Raw genomic sequence first — 20,731 nt, 5'->3', positions numbered from 1 at the left:
CTGTGAGATTTGTCCTTCCTTACATACATCGGGGGCCGTTATGCGGATAGATTGAGAGAGTGAATCAGCGGCGATGATGTGAATACATTTACCCTGAATTTTATCATTTTATGAGTCACGTAGAAAACTGCATCGGTCCTGTACTGTAGATTGTATGCCTTATTCAACCCCTCAGTCCTACATGTGCTGACTATCAAAGCCTTATTATGCTGCTTTGCCCCTGCACCGTCCCGTCCTGACGCTGCAGTTTGGGGTCAGTCGCGTTCCCACCATAATGTTAATGACAAAAAAAAAAGTATCAGTCATTATTTTTGTTTTAGGCATAGCTTTTTTAATTAAAATGTATTTTTGTTTTAGTTAAACTTCAGTTATGTAAATTGTCAGGGCATTGAATCAATCGCAGTTGGACTGTTCTGGGAGAAACACTAGTCAGGACAGCTGTAGACTGAGAACTCGGTGCAAGATCCAGTGTATTCATCCTCTAAAGGAGGAGTAGGAATAATTTTTGCTCTTTTGTGGTATCCATTAGAAGCTGATTGATTGACTGTTTTAGGGAAAGATGAAAGGACAGACTTGTACGTGGGGGAAAAAGTGGGTGTCGCAGACCTCTCCACCTGCTTTGAGATGGCTTCTCAACCTTAACGGAGACGGCTTCCAACACTCCTCTTTCAAACCATCAGTCTTCTCTGTATTTGAGCTATGTTTTCTTTCATTTAGTTGGACTAAACTTCACAACATGATTTATTCACCATGTATTCCGTGTGAGTCAAGGAGTTTTAATCCTGGTTTAACTCCTGAAAGAGCCATTTGGTTTGATGCTCAACTCTCCTCATGAGATGTGTTTTTTTTTTTTACTGCACGACTGAGTCAAGTTGTTGTAATTTTGTGAAGCTACAAACCAAAACAAAGCTGAATCCACATTCTCTGTCAGAAACAGCAGCGCAAGCAGACCATCCAGATTACCCGGGAATAATTAAACTTTTTCTCATCAGGTGCTGGTTTTACTAGCCAAGCGCTTGCCAATTTCAGGCGAATATCAGTGCTCTTTTCTTGTAAACGGATAGAGTGAAATGAAAGAAGTGTCATAGGCTCCTCCATCAATATTCTAGACCACTAAAGTAGGTGATCTGGGGTCACCGAGGCTATAATTGAGACACTGTTCTCCTTGTTACAAGCCAGTGCACCATCCCATTTATGTTTGATGTCATGTCTGAGTATCATTGAAATCATGAAGCATGGGATTTACTCTATCGTACAGTGGTAACTCGTTATTATTTCCTTCCAAAAGTGTGAAAGAAAACCAAGGCATCCGAAAACCAAGGTCATTTTTCCTATTGGAAATAATATAAATTGAATTGATCGGTTCCAGGTATCCAAAAATGCAGAAAACAATGCAAAATAATTTGAAATGATGAACAGATTGCAATATTTTATTGCTGATGTTCTCATGGCAAGATCAAATCAAGTTTTGTGGCACTCCATTTTGCAAATGATCCCAGCACAGAGCAAATTTATAGATTTGCTTCTTATATGCAATACTGTATGAAAAGTGAGACAGTGTATGGAAACCCAGGCAAAATCTTGTGATGACAAAAGACTCATGGAAACTGGGGCGTCTGACTATATTTTTCATTACATAATGGATGGAGGCTGAACAGCGGTCGAGTGGTTAGCGCGCAGACCTCACAGCTGGGAGATCCGAGTTCAATCTCACTCTCGGCCATCTCTGTGTGCTCCCCGTGCATGTGTGGGTTTTCTCCGGGTACTCCGGTTTCCTCCCACATTCCAAAAACATGCTAGGTTAATTGTCCATAGGTATGAATGTGAGTGTGAATGGTTGTTTGTCTATATGTGCCCTGTGATTGGCTGGCTACCAGTCCAGGGTGTACGCCACCTCTCAGCTGGGATAGGCTCCAGCACCCCCAGGACCCTCATGAGGATAAGCGGTAGAAAATGAATGAATGAATGATGGATTGATTTCATATACAGTAAAGTCTCGTTATATCGATATCGGTTATATCGAAGTACTGCTTATTACGATACTATTTTCATTTCCCGGCAAATTTCTAGTCTTTTATGATATAATTAGCTCTGTTAGTACAATACCCGGTTATTATGATAATCCGGTTACTACGATGCCCTTTTCATCTCCCGCCAGCCAATTTGGTCTGCTTATATCGATACAAAAGCAGCTTAAATCAATCTTTGCTTAAGGATTTCAATACCAAAAAAGAACACGGCGAACGGCTGCTTCCAGTCATGTGTTTGGCCAGCTATGTGGGGCGGGTTGAGCATGACCTGAGAACCAGGAAGTGCGGGAATCGGTGTGTGTGCTGTGCTCTGGTGGTGGAAGTGTGAAAAATAAAGTTGACTGGAAGCAGCCGTTCGCCGTGTTCTTTTTTGGTATTGAAATCCTTAAGCAAAGATTGATTTAAGCTGCTCGACATTGTTCTATACTATAGAACAATGTCGAGTGCATTATTGCCCACTTTTAATGCAGTTCGGCGCAGGATCGGATATATGGATAGTCCGGTTATATCTGTATTTTTTCCGACTCCCGAGAATATCGATATAACGAGACTTTACTGTAGCAGCTTTTTACGAAGCGCTTCCTTCACTCTTCAGCATTTGGAAGTGAGCCCTGAAAGAAGTTTGTGATGGCTCTGAATGCTCGATTTCAGAGAGATTTTCTATCACCAGCCGGACTTCCTTATATGGCCGTGTTCAGTTAAAATCTGTACAAACTGTTAGCTGTAGTTTTGGACATACAAAGAAATACAGCTGGAATAGGTGCAGATTCTGGAAGATCTAGAAAGCTTTCTGTGCAGGTTATTGTGTAGCTGCTCTATAGGAGTCCACAACGGAATACAACGGGACGAAAATTTGCTTAATACGTCCTCTTTAACATACAGTAAAGTCTCGTTATATCGATATTCCCGGGAGTCGGAAAAAATACCGATATAACCGGACTATCCATATATCCGATCCTGCGCCGAACTGCATTAAAAGTGGGCGGATCTTTGATATGGCATGTAATTTTCTCCTTGAGTTCATGGATTGCGTATCTAGCATGCTTTTGTACTACAATACATTTTGTACTACAGTAAATAAAAATAAACTTATGCTGTAGTGATTACCGGTTACCGGGACATAATTCACCCCGGAACTATCGATAGGGAAGGTGTTGCCACCCAGAGGGGTAGGCGCGAGGGACGGGTGTTTTCCGCTGTGTGTGCTGCACTCTGGTGGTGGAAGTGTGAAAAATAAAGTTGACTGGAAGCAGCCGTTCGCCGTGTTCTTTTTTGGTATTGAAATCCTTAAGCAAAGATTGATTTAAGCTGCTTTTGTATCGATATAAGCAGACCAAATTGGCTGGCGGGAGATGAAAAGGGCATCGTAGTAACCGGATTATCATAATAACCGGGTATCGTACTAACGGAGCTAATTATATCATAAAAGACTAGAAATTTGCCGGGAAATGAAAATAGTATCGTAATAAGTAGTAATTTGTTTTAACCGATATCGATATAACGAGACTTTACTGTAGTACAAACTAAACGTCAACAAGTCAAAAGTTTGAATGGATTGCGTTGGGGTCTCGTGATGGAACACTGAAGATGTTCGTTGAGTTTTACCTCTGATTGTTTCACCAAAGCCAATTTTGATATAACAATAGAATGACCAGGGGATTTGGAGGGCCAGATGGGCCACAGACACCCCACATTCGTCCCACCAGTGACCGTCATGATTGATTGACTTTAAAATAAGCGCGCTCCCCACAGATGGAGCTGGACTCAGCTGTTGGGAGCAGGTGGATGTATTATTTTTTTTTTTTCATCCAGCGTTTTAACTGAGCTTCTTTAACGCGGCCCAGTTGTGTTCATAACTGCTGTACATTTGGGACACGGTCCACAAAACAACCACCCGCCCACAGAAGCGTGTCCTCCTCCGCCTCTCCTGCTCCCCCTCCCACAGTCCCACAACACCCCCGCCATTATGCTGCATCACTTTAGTCTTAGTGGCGCTTATGCGCTGCATCACTCTCTTTGAAACTAATTAACTGAACCACAAACTTTGAGCACAGCTCTGAGGCATGCATGCTTTGCTCTTATCTAGTGCACTCCAACACGGTTCACAATCGTGTTCGGGAGGTGATGTCAACATAAAAGCCAAAATATCATCATAACTATGTTCCGTGTTCACCTTATCTACTTAGATGTTTCTTTTTGATGGCTGTTTCTGAGTTGGCTCTTTCAACATACCTTCAAGGTGGTTTAACTCTGCGGGAACGCACAATTAATTGCGTCTGTGTAGTTCTCCATCTTGTAGAGGAAGGTGTCCCTGTTGGGGAAACTCCTTCCCAGTTTGCTTCACCATGCAAATTCCTGGCCTTTCCATCTGGTCTCATGTTAACTGACTTAGAGGAACGTGTTGCATCCATTTCTGGTCCCTCCCACGAGTCTCATGTAACAAGTCTTCCCAGAACTAGCTTAGTGCCTCATTAGCTTTGCTATTCACGTTCGTGTATTTCAATAGTATCACATTGTGCCAACCCCCGGCTTCCTCGTTTTCTTGCTTTATGTCCGTGAGGTTAGTTCTTCCATTTGTGGTTTCCTTCTTCCATCACATTCTTCTGATTGCACCCAGAAGCTAAGGAAGGGAACAAGCTTTAAGAAAAAGTAATAATAAGATGGAGGAACCTTTGCACTGAACATGACTCAACAAAGTCAATAAATTGTGTTGCAGTTGTAGCTATTGTTAATAATTGTGATGAAAAGGTTATTGCCCAAGCTTAACTATTATAAATAACATCGGGGTGGTTGCAGTGGGGGAACATGCAGACTTCATTTTCTCCAAAATATGAGTCCTGAAGGTCCAGTCCACCTACAAAGGTATTTAATGACACAGTTGGTCTTTGACGCTTTTGGTAATCAGGCCATTTTCTAAACTGCAGAAGCCTATCCCAGCCTATCCCTCTTACGCCATAATGACATAAACTACTGCTGGTTGCTCATTGGTTGAGGGAATTTGTCATTTTTAGGGTTCATGCTGAAAAATGATGAAAGTGAACACATTCTTATTTGTTGACTTCATTCAACAACAACAAAAAATTTATTAGTCCAAAAAAATTTTTTAAACATTTTTATCGTGTTTTTTTTTTTGTAATAAAGAAATGGTTTTATTTTGTGGTTCAATACGGCCTACTTTTAGTTTAAAAATATGTATATTTAAGCAAGGTTACGTATTTTTTTAAACTAAATTAGGCATTTTCAAACATAACTGAACCAAAATACGATGCATTCAGAAGATGCACGTGATGCTATGTTGTATTCTCCATTGGCCACTAGGTGTCAGTAATGTTACTGTAATGTTTGGTGAGACACACAAACGTCAGATTTGATTGCAGGTTTGATTTGTCTTACACCAGTCACGATAATAATACAGTAAAGTCTCGTTATATCGATATCGGTTAAAACAAATTACTACTTATTACGATACTATTTTCATTTCCCGGCAAATTTCTAGTCTTTTATGATATAATTAGCTCCGTTAGTACGATACACGGTTATTATGATAATCCGGTTACTACGATGCCCTTTTCATCTCCCGCCAGCCAATTTGGTCTGCTTATATCGATACAAAAGCAGCTTAAATCAATCTTTGCTTAAGGATTTCAATACCAAAAAAGAACACGGCGAACGGCTGCTTCCAGTCAACTTTATTTTTCACACTTCCACCACCAGAGTGCAGCACACACAGCGGAAAACACCCGTCCCTCGCGCCTACCCCTCCGGGTGGCAACACCTTCCCTATCGATAGTCCCGGGGTGAATTATGTCCCGGTAACCGGTAATCACTACAGCGTAAGTTTATTTTTATTTACTGTAGTACAAAATGTATTGTAGTACAAAAGCATGCTAGATACGCAATCCATGAACTCAAGGAGAAAATTACATGCCATATCAAAGATCCGCCCACTTTTAATGCAGTTTGGCGCAGGATCGGATATATGGATAGTCCAGTTATATCGGTATTTTTTCAGACTCCCGAGAATATCGATATAACGAGACTTTACTGTAACATAATAATCTCCATAACGGGCTACTGTTGTAATGGTGCTGTAATCCACTCCAAGCTAAACTATATTGGGTCATAATAAATAATAAATAAATATTGGGTCTGTAATAAACATATTGAGAAGGTTGTAAACAGGGTTTCTATACCCTAAGTATGAAAATATTAAATTTTTATGAACCTTCTCAAGTATGAAAATATTACATTTTTATGAATAAGGAATCCTACTTTGTGGAAATTCACTTATCATGGTCGGGTCTGCAGTCGATGAACCGTGATAAACGAGGGATTCCTGTATTGTACTCCAGTCTCCACTTGCATAAAAACGTCTACTTACTAACAACAGCCACGTATACATGGACCCAAATATTCCAATTGCATTTAGTTTATTTGCTCAAACTGAAAGAATTGAATCTTTCCCCAAGAAAATATATATCTACATAAAACATGTCCCAATGTTTGTTTTTGATCCAACCTAAATTTCAAGACTGGACGAACGAAAAACTGTCAATACGGAGTTATTCCAACACGTGAAAGAAAAACTCGGGGAAGTCGGTATCATATATGTTGATGTTTACGTTTTACTGGGCATGCCCCATCGACTAGTCTGATTATAGCGGCGCATGTAGACAAGAGATTGGAATATTCCTTTCCATGTATGCCATTGTTTTCGGAAAGATTCCATTCGGAAAGAGAAAAACACGTCATGTAAACGTGGCTAGTGACAGAGCAACGTCACTACAAGAGACTCTTTCTCTACCGTTGTTGTTCTTTAGCGTGATTGATGTGGCGTAGGTTTGATAGTGCCCCATAGTACTATTCGGAAGTAGAAAACCCCACCCCAACCTGGTAATTAAGAACCTTCAGGGAACCTAACTCAATCTTCTCGGCCTACAGGATGAAGACCGTCTGTGGATAATCAAGACACATAAATTACGAGTTAGCATCCATCAGTTTGAACAATTAGGTGACTTTTCACTCTGCAGTCACTCTTTGAGCCAAGCGGTATGACCTTTCTGCGTGGGGCCTTCTGCTATAGGAGGTTAATAAGGGCAGCTCATCAGTTTCTCATTGCGTGCTGATTGACAGTAATGACTGACAGTTCAGTGTCTGACATGCATAAAAATCCACATTTCCCCGTGAAGAGGGAGAAGCCAAACAGTCCCTCCGACGACACGCTGCTGTCCAATCCTCTTGTCACAGCTTTGTTAAGTGTGAAAGTACTGCAGGGACTTTTTCACAAGGTTGGCGGGGTTTATTGTATCGTAGAGGATAATTCGACATGGACCTGACACTTAACTGGCTGCCAATGTAGCGTGGCCACTGCAACATTTTCATCACTGAGATGAATATTGATGACTTTTTTTGGCTTGGATTGTTCATTCAGGTATCAGGTCATACATTTTAGAATAGGATTCTGTTCATTTCCACACTAGTACTTATGTTTCTGCCTCTACAACGACATCTCTATGAATGATTGTGGTGTCAAGTAAAGAGAAACCTTTGATGGTTATTGTACATGTGAACATTTACATATCTAAAGGCTAGTGAATGAGAGTAAATACAGCTGCTGGTTTTAGTGGCAGCAAAAGCAAAGCGCTTCTATGTGTAGCATTATAGAGTGTGCATACAGGATCGGATTCGGGAACACATGGCTGTATGTTAACAGCTGACATTTTAAAAAAGATAAATTGCCATTTATTATCAACTCCTATACCGTTTATCAACTCATATAAAGTTGGGTTTGCGGCTAGCGGCACACACCGTAAGTCCTTTTAAGCACTCGGGAATGTGACCATCCGCCTGGAGGCGGGCCATGGGTGGATTACATTAAAACAGACTGTTTTGGTTGGAAGCACGAAATCCAAAGAAATACAGCTGAATAGGTGCAGATTCTGGAAGAACTAGAAAGCTTTTTTACAATTTTTTTTCCCCACTTTTTCAAAAATAATAGTTATTTTCATAATATCATGATTTTACTCACACAGTATTATAACTTTTTCCTCAACTGAATTTTCCTAAAATTAGAACTTATTATGACTTTAAAATGAATAATTAGTTCAACTCTATGCCAGTGAAATTACATTATTAATCTTCATTATATTATGGGTTTATGCTCTTAAAATTGAGGCATTTTTCATTTCATATTTGTGATGTTATTCTCATAACATTACATTTATTTTCTAACTATTTCCACTTTCGTCATGTAATTTTCCTTCTACAGTTGGATATTGTTTTGCTGTTTGTTAGCATTTATATGAGAGTAACTTATATACAGTAAAGTTTTGTTATATCGATATCGGTTAAAACGAATTACTACTTATTACGATACTATTTTCATTTCCTGGCAAATTTCTAGTCTTTTATGATATAATTAGCTCCGTTAGTACGATACCCGGTTATTATGATAATCCGGTTACTACGATGCCCTTTTCATCTCCCGCCAGCCAATTTGGTCTGCTTATATCGATACAAAAGCAGCTTAAATCAATCTTTGCTTAAGGATTTCAATACCAAAAAAGAACACGGCGAACGGCTGCTTCCAGTCAACTTTATTTTTCACACTTCCACCACCAGAGTGCAGCACACACAGCGGAAAACACACGTCCCTCGCGCCTACCCCTCCGGGTGGCAACACCTAGTTCCGGGGTGAATTATGTTCCGGGGTGAATTATGTCCCGGTAACCGGTAATCACTACAGCGTAAGTTTATTTTTATTTACTGTAGTACAAAATGTATTGTAGTACAAAAGCATGCTAGATACGCAATCCATGAACTCAAGGAGAAAATTACATGCCATATCAAAGATCCGCCCACTTTTAATGCAGTTCGGCGCAGGATCGGATATATGGATAGTCCGGTTATATCGCTATTTTTTCCGACTCCCGAGAATATCAATATAACGAGACTTTACTATATGTCTTACATTTAGAAGAAATAAATAAAAACGGTAAATTAACATTAATTACCACACAAAAAAACACACAAAAGTAAGGCAAATTGGTACCGGTACCGTGTCAATTCATTGTTAAAAAAAAAAAAAAAAAAAAAAAAAGCACAACAAATTCAACCACAAGTTGAATTTTCTTTGTTGTTGCATATTTAGAATAAAAAAATAACACAACAGACATGAATTCCTTCCAATGCTTGATGGAGTTATCCTTCAAGGGTGTGTGACTTGCTCTTGGTTGTTATGATTGGACCCATTCATGGAATAAGACGCTTCCCACATCAAGCTATTTTCTTATTTTCTTTCTCTATTTTCTTTTCCCTTCATGGTTTACCCCTGAATATTTTTGTTATATTTTACAATTCTCTTACATTTTAGCATACGACTATTACGACTGAGGCGTTTCTTTCCGGACGGAGGCGCACGCAAAAGCTTTTCCATGCGTGTTTTATGACATGCCCTCCATAGAGCCGCCTATAAGGGGAAACCTCAAATCAACTCCATGTGGACGGTTCTATTTTAACCGCTCCAAGCCCCGCCCCTTCAGCTCAACTTTGACCAGATCAAAGTTTGGGTTTGCTGCTGCTTTTCAAACGATTGACCGGATCGTATAATTACGGCGGTTTGTGGTGTTTGTGCTGGCTTGCATGAAGACGCTGAAAATAATCTATAGCTCTGCCATCCGAGCTGCCAATAGTCTGCTTTAATAACACGATCAAGAAAACCCTGAAAGGGATGGCAGCGCTACTCTCAAATTGCTTGCAGAAATTGGCGGCATTATAATAAAAGTGGTTTGAGTGTGTGCAGCGTTTGTTTTTGTACATGCGTGTGTTTCAGTTTGATGTGTTTGAGCGAGCGCTGCCACGTGGTCTCACGTTGTCGTTCCGGAACAAGCGGCAGAAATGATGAGGATGAATGGATTTGCGGGCTCGCTGCTATCCCGTTTCTGGGAAATGTTAAGTAAAGAGACAGGAGGAGGATGGGAAGAGGCTGATTGGGTGGCAGAGGGAAGCGTGCATGGCCAAGAGGGCCGCTTGCTTTAGTCCTGGTGGTGTGAGTCGCTGTCTGGGGGCACCCTGCTGTGGTACCTACAGGAAGTTAAAATAAAAGGAAATATTACAGCTTGCTGCCAGATTTGAAAGTGTGCCTGCAGGAATTTTGGAGGATTTGTGAGTCAAAGGTCACGGTCACTGTTTTAGTTTAGTTAGGTTTTTTTTTTGATCAGCAACATAAATTGAAATTTCAGAAATACTTTTACAACAATAACGTCAAAATATTAATTCATTCATTCATTTTCTACCGCATTTTCCTCACGAGGATCGCGGGGGGTGCTGGAGCCTATCCCAGCTGTCTTTGGGTGAGAGGCGGGGTACACCCTGGACTGGTGGCCAGCCAATCACAGGGCACATATAGACAAACAACCATTCACACTCACATTCATACCTATGGACAATTTGGAGTCGCTAATTAACCTAGCATGTTTTTGGAATGTGGGAGGAAACCGGAGTACCCGGAGAAAACCCAAGCATGCACGGGGAGAACGTGCAAACTCCACACAGAGATGGCCGAGAGTGGAATCGAACCCTGGTCCTCCTAGCTGTGAGGTCTGTGCGTTAACCACTCGACCACCGTGCAAAATATTATTAGAAAAAAAGTTTTAAAGTTTTCCAACATGAAAAAGTACTTTTTTTACAGACTAGTGTAATATTATTTTTCATAATATGCCGTAATATGAGAAACTAATAAAACAACAAAAAAGTAATTTAAATTGGAAAAAAAAGCAATTTCTAGAAAATTACATTTCTGAAAAAGTACAAAAATATTATGGGAATAAAGTCATAATTATGGGAAGAAAATGTAGCAAAAGAAATTTGAAAGAACAGGAAAATAAACAAGAAAACAACAGCAGAAATAGAAAAATCTATAATTTTACGAGAATAAAGCCAAAATATTAAGAGAAAAACACTGTAGTCAAACAAGAAAAAAGGTAGCAATTTTACAAGAATAAATATCTTATATTAAAATGATAAACAATGTCTTTTTAACAGCACAGAGTTGAAATATTAAATAAAAACCAAGTTTATTATAAGTCAGTACTAGGGGTGTCTGATATTGGTGCATATCGATATAAGTTTGGACACTCATGTAGCACATGTTGACTCTCCGACATGTTGATGTCACGTTGTGGTTCAGTTGCAAGACTGAACAAAAGGATGGTCCTAAAAATAAATCACATACATGTATTTTTGCACATGCATGGTCAAACCCTGTGTGACAGCTGCCAGAATTCCTGACGTGACACCAGAGGGATGTTTTGTATGCGTCTAGGATTGTGCTGGTGACATATTGTGTGGCCTTCATGAACATGGTGCTCAAGGACACACTGTTATCTCAGGCTTAAGCAAGGTTCTTCTTATAGAAAACTGTATACAGTCATCCCTGTATTTTTAGAGTTAGAACATAGACCTTTTAAAGCCCTCTAGACATGAACTAACACCCCTATAGTCAGAAAAAACTTTGACGCTGTAACAATGTGTGAAGCTCAGAACTTTTCATATAACTTTTTCCCCCTCTTAATCCTACAGGAGGCGAATTTTTGGACTTAAGTGTCACAAAAAGCCACGCCAACCCAAAGAAAAGGTCTTGTGTGACACCATGCACAAAAACGGGTTGCAGTTTGTACTTTGGTGTGACTTTACAAGCTGTTTTTCTTCGATGAACATAGCAGTCCTGACTGGAAAAAATGACAGGGAAGTGGAAATGGGATGTTGGAAAACTTGTGACTCAGAGAGGCTGATCCTTTAATCAGCGTCATACACAAAATCTTATTCCCTTCATAAAACGTTACCACAAATGCATGTTTATTCCCTTGACTTTTATATATCAAACTGACTGAAAATGAAAGGCGAGGTTTTCAAAAATAGGGCGAAGGCAATGGAACTACCAACAAGTGACGGCAAAGTCGACGTCGGTTTAATTGAAGGCACTTGGAATAAACGACTCCCTATTAGCAACTGTACAAACAGCTGGTGATAACAGAGGCAGGATAGAAATGGCTTCCATAAATGATCCAAAAACGCTTATTTTTTTCCCCTATTAAATGTTGAGGAAATGACATTCATACCTCCCAGATGCCTTCCACACTGGCTGTCGGAATAAGCACACGTACCCGAACCTTCCATATACTTTCACTTAAGTCACACTGGTGTCTCATTATATGCTCTCTGTTACTCCAGCAGCACCAAATACTTCCTGGAGTGAATCGACTGAGCACTCCAGCAAAGATGATGAGGTGGCGCGTTCTGGACACAACGTGCGGTGTGCTGAAATCTAATAGACTCCGTTTGGAGACCAGCTTCTTCTAATGGGGTCTAATTGATAGTAATTACTAATAAAGACTTTGTTTAGATTAAAATGTGATGAGAATGTGAGTGAGGGATTGGCACTGGTGAAACGGTAATTACTTATCTTACTCTTAATTATCTTACTCGTTTTTTATTTTAATATTTTGACTTTATTCCCGTAAAATTTCAAGACAGATACATAAGTAAATAGATACTTTATTAATTATCAAGAGAAATTCACATTCCAACTGAGAAACTGTTCTTATGACTGTATTTTCATAATATTTTTAACTTTTTCTCATAATAGTATAACTTTTTCCCCAACCTATATTTCCAAAAATCACAACTTTATCATTTGTTTTGTTGGTTTCTGGTAATATTGCAACACAGTGTTGCTCAAATGACATTTCTTCCTTCATAATATTGTTTATTTCTCATAAAATTGTGATTCCTGTTATAATATGACTTTTTTATTTTAATATTTGGATTTTATCAGCTGTTTTTTCCATTTCTGCTTTTTTCAAATCATTTTACAAATATTTCAACTTTGTTCTCATAATATTCTGACCTCATCAGTATTAATATTCAGTTTTTCCCCCTTCATTCTTTGATTAGTTTTGTATAATATTATGACTTTTTAAAAAGTAATTTTTTTTTTGTATAATACTACTTCCTTCCTTTAAAATTGTGACATCTTTTCATTTCACAGTGCCTGGGGTAGCTTTGAACAATGTAAACAGTATAACAGGCTGCGTGGCTCCATGACCCCTAAAGAGTCATCAAGGTCGCAAGGTTAAACGGGTCATTTCCTGTCAGTGAAGATGAACACGAAGGGGGCCAGCAGCTGTGTATCAGTCTTAAACAGGGGGGGGGATTGTGGGACAGAGGAGATCACATGCGGGAGAAGTTGCCATGGCGATGATACCACGGCCACACAACTCGGGTATGTGTGCGTCTGCGACGGTCATTCATTAAAGGGTGTGATGTCAGCGGCGCAAACAAAGGTAAGGCAGACGGAATGTGTGTGTGGTCTAATTTAGCTGCTGTGAAGAGAGAGGTCATTATCCAGGGAATTCATAGCGAGTGAGGGGGTTGTTGGTGTCACGTCTATCATGGGACTGGCAGAAATTATCTGAGGATGAAGATAAAAGACACAGTCTACAATTGTAAACAGAAAACGAGCAGAAAAGAAGATTAACTGTACCACAATATAAGCAAAAAGAGTCACAATTTGTTATTTCTGTCTTTGAAGCGCCTCGAAAAATGTCTCACAGTTTAAAACAGCAAGTTAACAATCCATCTTCGACGCATCAGAACCACAGTTCGTTACTGATTACAAGCGTTCGCATTTCTCGTTGGAAGCCGAATATGAACATGCAAAAGAAGAAGCAAGAAAGCGAAAATCCAGTCTGCAATTTACCAGCTTCTGTTTTTTTCTTCTGTTTACCAGCTGAGCAAAAGATTCCGTCACCTTCCGAAGACCGTCACCTTAAAAAGTCACAATCTGTGATTTCGCTTTCTATCAGATCTTCATACGACTGTCATGACCTCCTGATGGCAAAGGCAAAACGCCTGTCTGTATTCGAATGGAAAGATTGCACAAGCTTGCGATGCGCCGTAAAACAAAACAGATAAAAGTCAAGTAGACCTCATCAAACAGTAGTTCGATTTTTTTGACACACTATAAAGAAAGACACACTATAATCCTTGCAATCCGACCTTGATGTTGAGTTCAACATCCAAACAGAAGACTTGATCAAACTTACCTAGGATTTGTCAGATCAAAACACAATCGCTACATAAGCAGCCGCAACATTCATGGATCTGACAAAAGCCTTTGATACAATCAATCATGACATCCGAATACAGGGGTGGGCAAACTTTTTGACTCGCGGGCCGCATTGATATGACAAAATTTACGGGGGGGGCAGACTATATATTTTACACGTAACAGTCCACCTGGTATTATTGTATCTGTAAAATTGTCATGCAATCTGCTATTATTATTTATTATTTTATATTTATATTTAAATAATTTAAAAATAATAAAATATTATAATAATTACAATAAAATTAAAATAATAATTATTATTATATTATTATGTAAAATATGCAAATATAACAATAATATTATATAATTAATATAATAATTAGCATTAATATAATAATTATAATAATCATAGTAGTTCTAATAATAATTATAATAATCTAATAATAATAATAATTATTATTATTATTATGTGCTTGTGTCCCTTTTTTCAGAAGCACTTTGTAAACAACAGACCATGTCAAAAAACGAAATTGATAAAACCATCAAAAGGTTGGCTCAGGCCATGATGCCAGGTTGTATGTTGAGTTTAAATGAAATACTTTGGAAAGATTGGGCGGGCCGTATTCAAACACTTGGCGGGCCGGATGTGGCCCCCAGGCCGTAGTTTGCCCACCCCTGTCCTAATAACTACATTAGAAAGGTACGGAATAAGAGAATTAGTTCTGAACTGGGTCAAAAGCTACTTAGCTGACAGGAAGCAATACGTAAAGCTTGGAGAATACACATCTGCAAGTTCATATATTACATGCAGAGTACCCCAGGGGTCAATACTGGGACCAAAATTGTTCAACTTGTACATCAATGATATCTCCAAAGTCACGAAAGACTTAAAGCTGGTAGTATTTGCGGATGATACCACTGCTTTTTGTTCCAGAGGGGGCACAGACGAAATCAGTAGAATGGTCATACAGTAAAGTCTCGTTATATCGATATCGGTTAAAACGAATTACTACTTATTACGATACTATTTTCATTTCCCGGCAAATTTCTAGTCTTTTATGATATAATTAGCTCCGTTAGTACGATACACGGTTATTATGATAATCCGGTTACTAGGATGCCCTTTTCATCTCCCGCCAGCCAATTTGGTCTGCTTATATCGATACAAAAGCAGCTTAAATCAATCTTTGCTTAAGGATTTCAATACCAAAAAAGAACACGGCGAACGGCTGCTTCCAGTCAACTTTATTTTTCACACTTCCACCACCAGAGTGCAGCACACACAGCGGAAAACACCCGTCCCTCGCGCCTACCCCTTCGGGTGGCAACACCTTCCCTATCGATAGTTCCGGGGTGAATTATGTCCCGGTAACCGGTAATCACTACAGCGTAAGTTTATTTTTATTTACTGTAGTACAAAATGTATTGTAGTACAAAAGCATGCTAGATACGCAATCCATGAACTCAAGGAGAAAATTACATGCCATATCAAAGATCCGCCCACTTTTAATGCAGTTCGGCGCAGGATCGGATATATGGATAGTCCGGTTATATCGGTATTTTTTCCGACTCCTGAGAATATCGATATAACGAGACTTTGTATTAAAAAGATGGTTTGATAATAATAGATTGTCCTTGAACCTAAGTAAAACTAAAATCATGCTGTTTGGTAACAGCAGAAAGGACACGTACCAGCAAATACAAATAGACGGTGTAGACATTGAAAGTTATTACTGTCCCTTTCAGTTCAGAGTCTTTGAACTTGACACAAATTAACTGCTGTTTTTGTTTTTGCAATAAAGAGATTGATGATCGATTTGGCAGGATATGCGGTAAACCAAAAGTTAATACATTTCCTCAGCTGCTACCCAAAAACGACAAAATGGCATTCAGTCAAAGATATAAATATCTTGGCAGGCCTTTCTGCGATGTCACCCCCACGCTCTGCTTCTCTGTTGCCCGTTTCGAATATTACACTGATGCTTCAGCTCTCACGTTAATCAGCATCTCTCTTGCACAAAGCTATGATTTCTTCTCCAGCTCTGTTTATTCACCACGTTGCACAAGTTGATGTGTCGCAGAGGAAATGCCAGTGCCGCCGTTCAACCTCAGCTACATCAATAATCTTGTAATGTGAAAGATGATTTAATTAGGTTTAGTGTGGGCGATGTCAGACGCTGCTGCCTCGTGGATTTAAAGCTCTGTACATATGGAAATGCCTTTAAAGCACGCCATTCGTCAATTACCCTTTTTACTATATAGTCCTGCAGTTGTAATGTAGATACCATACTATAAATGCAATTTACTCTAATGAGGTGGAAGAAGATCCCGGATTTCAATGCAAAATGCTTTACAAAACTATTTATAGCCCGCTCGCTATGTGATTCAGTATTTTCACAGTGGAATTTCTGAATACGTTGCAGCTTTGTAGCTTCTCTTTGATGCCAAACCTTTCTGTATTAAAGGATTACACAGACCTGTGTTCAGGATTACCGGGTAGCAAACACCTTCACTACCAAATACAGTAGCCCAGAATGGGAGTACAGTCATGTTTTGTTTTTGTCATGTTACAGCCTCATTCCAAATTGTATTAATTTAATCTCTTACCTCAAAATTCTACACAAAATACTCCATTATGACAATGTGAAAAAGTTTTTTTTTGACTTTTTTTGAATTTATTAAAAATAGAAAACTAAGAAATCACATTTACATAAGTATTCACAGCCTTTGCCATGAAGCTGAAAATTGAGCTCAGGTGCATCTTTTTTCCACTGATCATCCTTGAGATCTTTCTACAGCTTAATTGGAGTCCACCTGCAGTAAATTCAGTTGATTGGACATGATTTGGAAATATAATAACTGTCTATATAAGGTCCCACAGTTGACTGTGCATGTCAGAGCACAAACACCAAGCATGAAGTCAAAAGAACTGTCTGTAGACCTGCGAGACAGGATTGTCTTGAGGCACAAATCTGGGGAAGGATACAGAAACATTTCTGCTGCTTTGAAGGTCCCAATGAGCACAGTGGCCTCCATTATTCCTAAATGGAAGACGTTTGGAACCACCAGGACTCTTCCTAGAGCTGGCCGGCCTTCTAAACTGAGCGATCGGGGAAGAAGGGCCTTAGTCAGGGAGGTGACCAAGGCCCCGATGGTCACTCTGTCAGAGCTCCAGCGTTCCTCTGTGGAGAGAGGAGAGCCTTCCAGAAGGACAACCATCTCTGCAGCAATCCACCAATCAGGCCTGTATGGTAGAGTGGCCAGACGAAAGCCACTCCTTAGTAAAAGGAACATGGCAGCCCGTCTGGAATTTGCCAAAAAGCACCTGAATTACTCTCAGACCATGAGAAACAAAATTCTCTGGTCTGATGAGACAAAGATTGAACTCTTTGGTGTGAATGCCAGGCACCATGTTTGGAGGAAACCAGGCACTGCTCATCACCAGGCCAATACCATCCCTACAGTGAAGCATGGTGGTGGCAGCATCATGCTGTGGGGATGTTTTTCAGCAGCAGGAACTGGCAGACTAGTCAGGATAGAAGGAAAAATGAATGCAGCAATATATAGAGATATCCTGGATGAAAACCTGCTCCAGAGCGCTCTTGACCTCAGTAGACTGGTCATGTACCTTGACCATATAGACAGTAGACATTAGCACACAGCCAAGATCTTAAAAGATTGGCTTCAGAACCACTCCGTGAATGTCCTGGAGTGGCCCAGCCAGAGTCCAGACTTGAATCCGATCGAACATCTCTGGAGAGATCTGACAATGGCTGTGCACAGACGTCTCCCATCCAACCTGATGGAGCTTGAGACTTATTGCAAAGAAGAATGGGCAAAACTGCCTAAAGATAGGTGTGCTAAACTTGTGGGATCATATTCAAAAAGACTTGAGGCTGTAATTGCTGCCAAAGGTGGATCAACTATTCAAGTATTAAGCAAAGGCTGTGAATACTGATGTAAATGTGATTTTTTTGTTTTCTATTTTTAATAAATTCAAAACATGTCAAAGAAACCTTTTTTCACATTGTCATAATGGAGTATTTTGTGTAGAATTTTGAGGTAAGAGATTAATTTAATTCAGTTTGGAATGAGGCTGTAACATGACAAAATGTAGAAAAAGTGAAGCGCTGTGAATACTTTCCGGATGCACTGTATGTCAAAGCAGAACCTGCACGTGCTGGGTTTTTATACACAAAATACAGGAGTGCTTATGTTTGCTCATTAAATAGCAAAACAGGAAGAGATATTGTTGTGTAGTAAGAATATGTTGTTCCCTCTTCCTGAAGACACTTTAACACTCTGACTGATAATTTACCTCCATTATCAGCCAGGACTGATGAGATCTTGTTCAAGTCCAGACCCTGTACAAATGAGCTACACCATTGGAGGTTGTACCTTCTGACCTTGACAGCACCTTGTCCCAGTCGAGAACGTGGAAGCTGATTAATATTCCCCGATATGGCTCAACAAATATGGCTAAATCTAAAATGTTAGTTTAAAAATGACCGGATGACCCTCCCTGAAGCGCACCAGCAGAGGAGAGAATAGCACGAGATAAAACACCGCTCACCTTCACACATTGTGACCTTCCATTGAAAGAATTCACCAACCAGCAGATGAGGCTGAGATCAATCTTGTGGACGCTTAATACAATTAAAGGCTGAGGAGAAAATCAATAAAGATTAGTGGCTCAAAAGTGTTTGCACCCCCCTAAGTGCACCAAAACCATATTTAATAAGGCGTCCGCTGTATCATCCACACCACTAATTGGAAAGGGATGAAATGTGCCTTCTTTATGTTCAAAGGCGACGTTATCTTTTGTCATATATCCATTATCTCGAGCCCCTGACCTGAAAAGTAAGCATGCATGGAAGTGTTACAGTCTGGTGCAGGAAGAGGATGTTTGATGTTACCATCGTATTGTATTCCGTCCTACATGCGTCCTGTGGTTGACTGGCAACCAGTTCACGGAATGAATGAACACAGAGGCAAATTAGCAAGAGAACCCCCCCGACCCCCTCACCGCTAAGGAATGCTTTTGTAGGTGGCAGCCTCTCACCGTTTCCCTCTGCCTATCCGTTCTGACTGATTCCTGGCTGACTTTGCATACCACTCTTGGTAGCATGAGGTCTTATCTACAACCCACAGAAGTCGCTTAGGTAGCGCAAATCCTCAAGGATGGCACATCAATACTCCCAAGTTTGTTGGGTATCCCAGAAAATTGCCAGGCGACAGGGCAGTAGACAGTAGACAGGAAGTCGTGGAGGGCAGCAACCCAGCAGGAGGGACGCTATCTGTGTCCTGAAATTGTCATTTCAACGTGTGACGTTCCGCTTTACTTGGAAGCAGATTGATTATCTATTACCAGTGTGTCATTCCGTATCACCTGGGAGAGGATGAGCACTTGTGACTGATTAAACCTGAACTCATGTGTGACGATCACCACTCTTGTTTGAGATCCAGCTCTTTAATTTAGGTTTGTTTCTTACTTGCTTCAGTACATCTGCCATGGTTTTACACATTTTGTCATTGAATGTGTCGCATTCAAAGCAAAAGGATCGTGATATTTTAAAATGCCATTGGGTTCTATTAGGTGTGGACCCACGGCCCCCGACTTGGACTCAGGTCAGAATCAATCGAATCAGTGAAGCCATTTGATCTGCGGTGGTTCTGTATGAACTGCACAGTTCAACATGCTCATACAATTCCACATTAAACATGCTAGGAAGCCAAACATGACAGAGTTCATCATTTTCCCTTCAGGACTGGCTGAGCAAGTTTGGTTACCTCCCGCCCGCCGACCCTGTGACTGGCCAACTTCAGACCAAGGAGGCCCTGACCAAGGCTATCAAGGCCATGCAGAAGTTTGGAGGACTCACTGAGACCGGAGTTTTTGGTATGTTGAATCAAATTTGCCTTTCACAGTATCTCACACGCACTTGTATCACACGGACTTGTGCAGTTGCTCCTCGACTCAGTGAAAAACCCCTCCCGTGTATTGTGGAAGTGGTACGTTTGTGTTGTCTGACTTTGTTCTTCTTCTCAACTCTGTTTAAAAGTGTAGAAGAAATGAATTGACATGTGCTAACCACCACTTTTCTTAGTAGATAGCAATACAAAGACGCCAACATGCTCCACAAAGTCAATATAAACACGTGTCATGTGTTGATATGTGATTGCTTTTCTTCACGGAATACAGAGATCAGATGGGAAATTGTAAACATGACCATGCAGTGACAAATGAAATGAACCTGTTTACAATTTTCTAAATATGTTTCTTTTACCATTAGAGCCTTGTAGACTTGAAATAACACCCCTATAGCCACCTTTACACTTGTTATTCTAGCATACAGCAAGCTACCGAGCTAACTATTAGCATTCAATTCATTTCTTCTACACTTTTAAATAGAGTTGAGACGAAGAACAAAGTAAGATGACACAAATGTACCACTTCCACAATACATGGGAAAGGTTTTTCACTGTGTCATGTCGGATATGCCATTGCTGACTCCATGCAGTGTTAAGGTAATGTAATATAAGGTAATGTCTCATCTGTGTAACATTACTAACGCCCAGTGACCAGAATACT

General features: G+C 40.0%; 1 protein-coding gene across 1 annotated transcript in view; it reads left to right on the top strand.

Moving 5' to 3' along the window:
• LOC131109421 (matrix metalloproteinase-17-like) overlaps positions 1-20,731 on the top strand; it is a 48,076-nt gene that overhangs the window by 3,812 nt on the left and 23,533 nt on the right. The window contains exon 2 of the mRNA XM_058061387.2: positions 19,906-20,038. Within this exon, the coding sequence (XP_057917370.2) occupies positions 19,906-20,038 (133 nt within the window). The remainder of the gene's footprint in view (positions 1-19,905; positions 20,039-20,731) is intronic.

The sequence above is a fragment of the Doryrhamphus excisus genome, linkage group LG10 (assembly GCF_037039965.1).
Source record: "Doryrhamphus excisus strain RoL-2023G ecotype Guam linkage group LG10, RoL_Dexc_Guam_v1.1, whole genome shotgun sequence".
In the NCBI taxonomy this organism is placed as follows: Eukaryota; Metazoa; Chordata; class Actinopteri; order Syngnathiformes; family Syngnathidae; genus Doryrhamphus; species Doryrhamphus excisus.
This window is presented reverse-complemented; position numbering and strand designations above follow the sequence as displayed.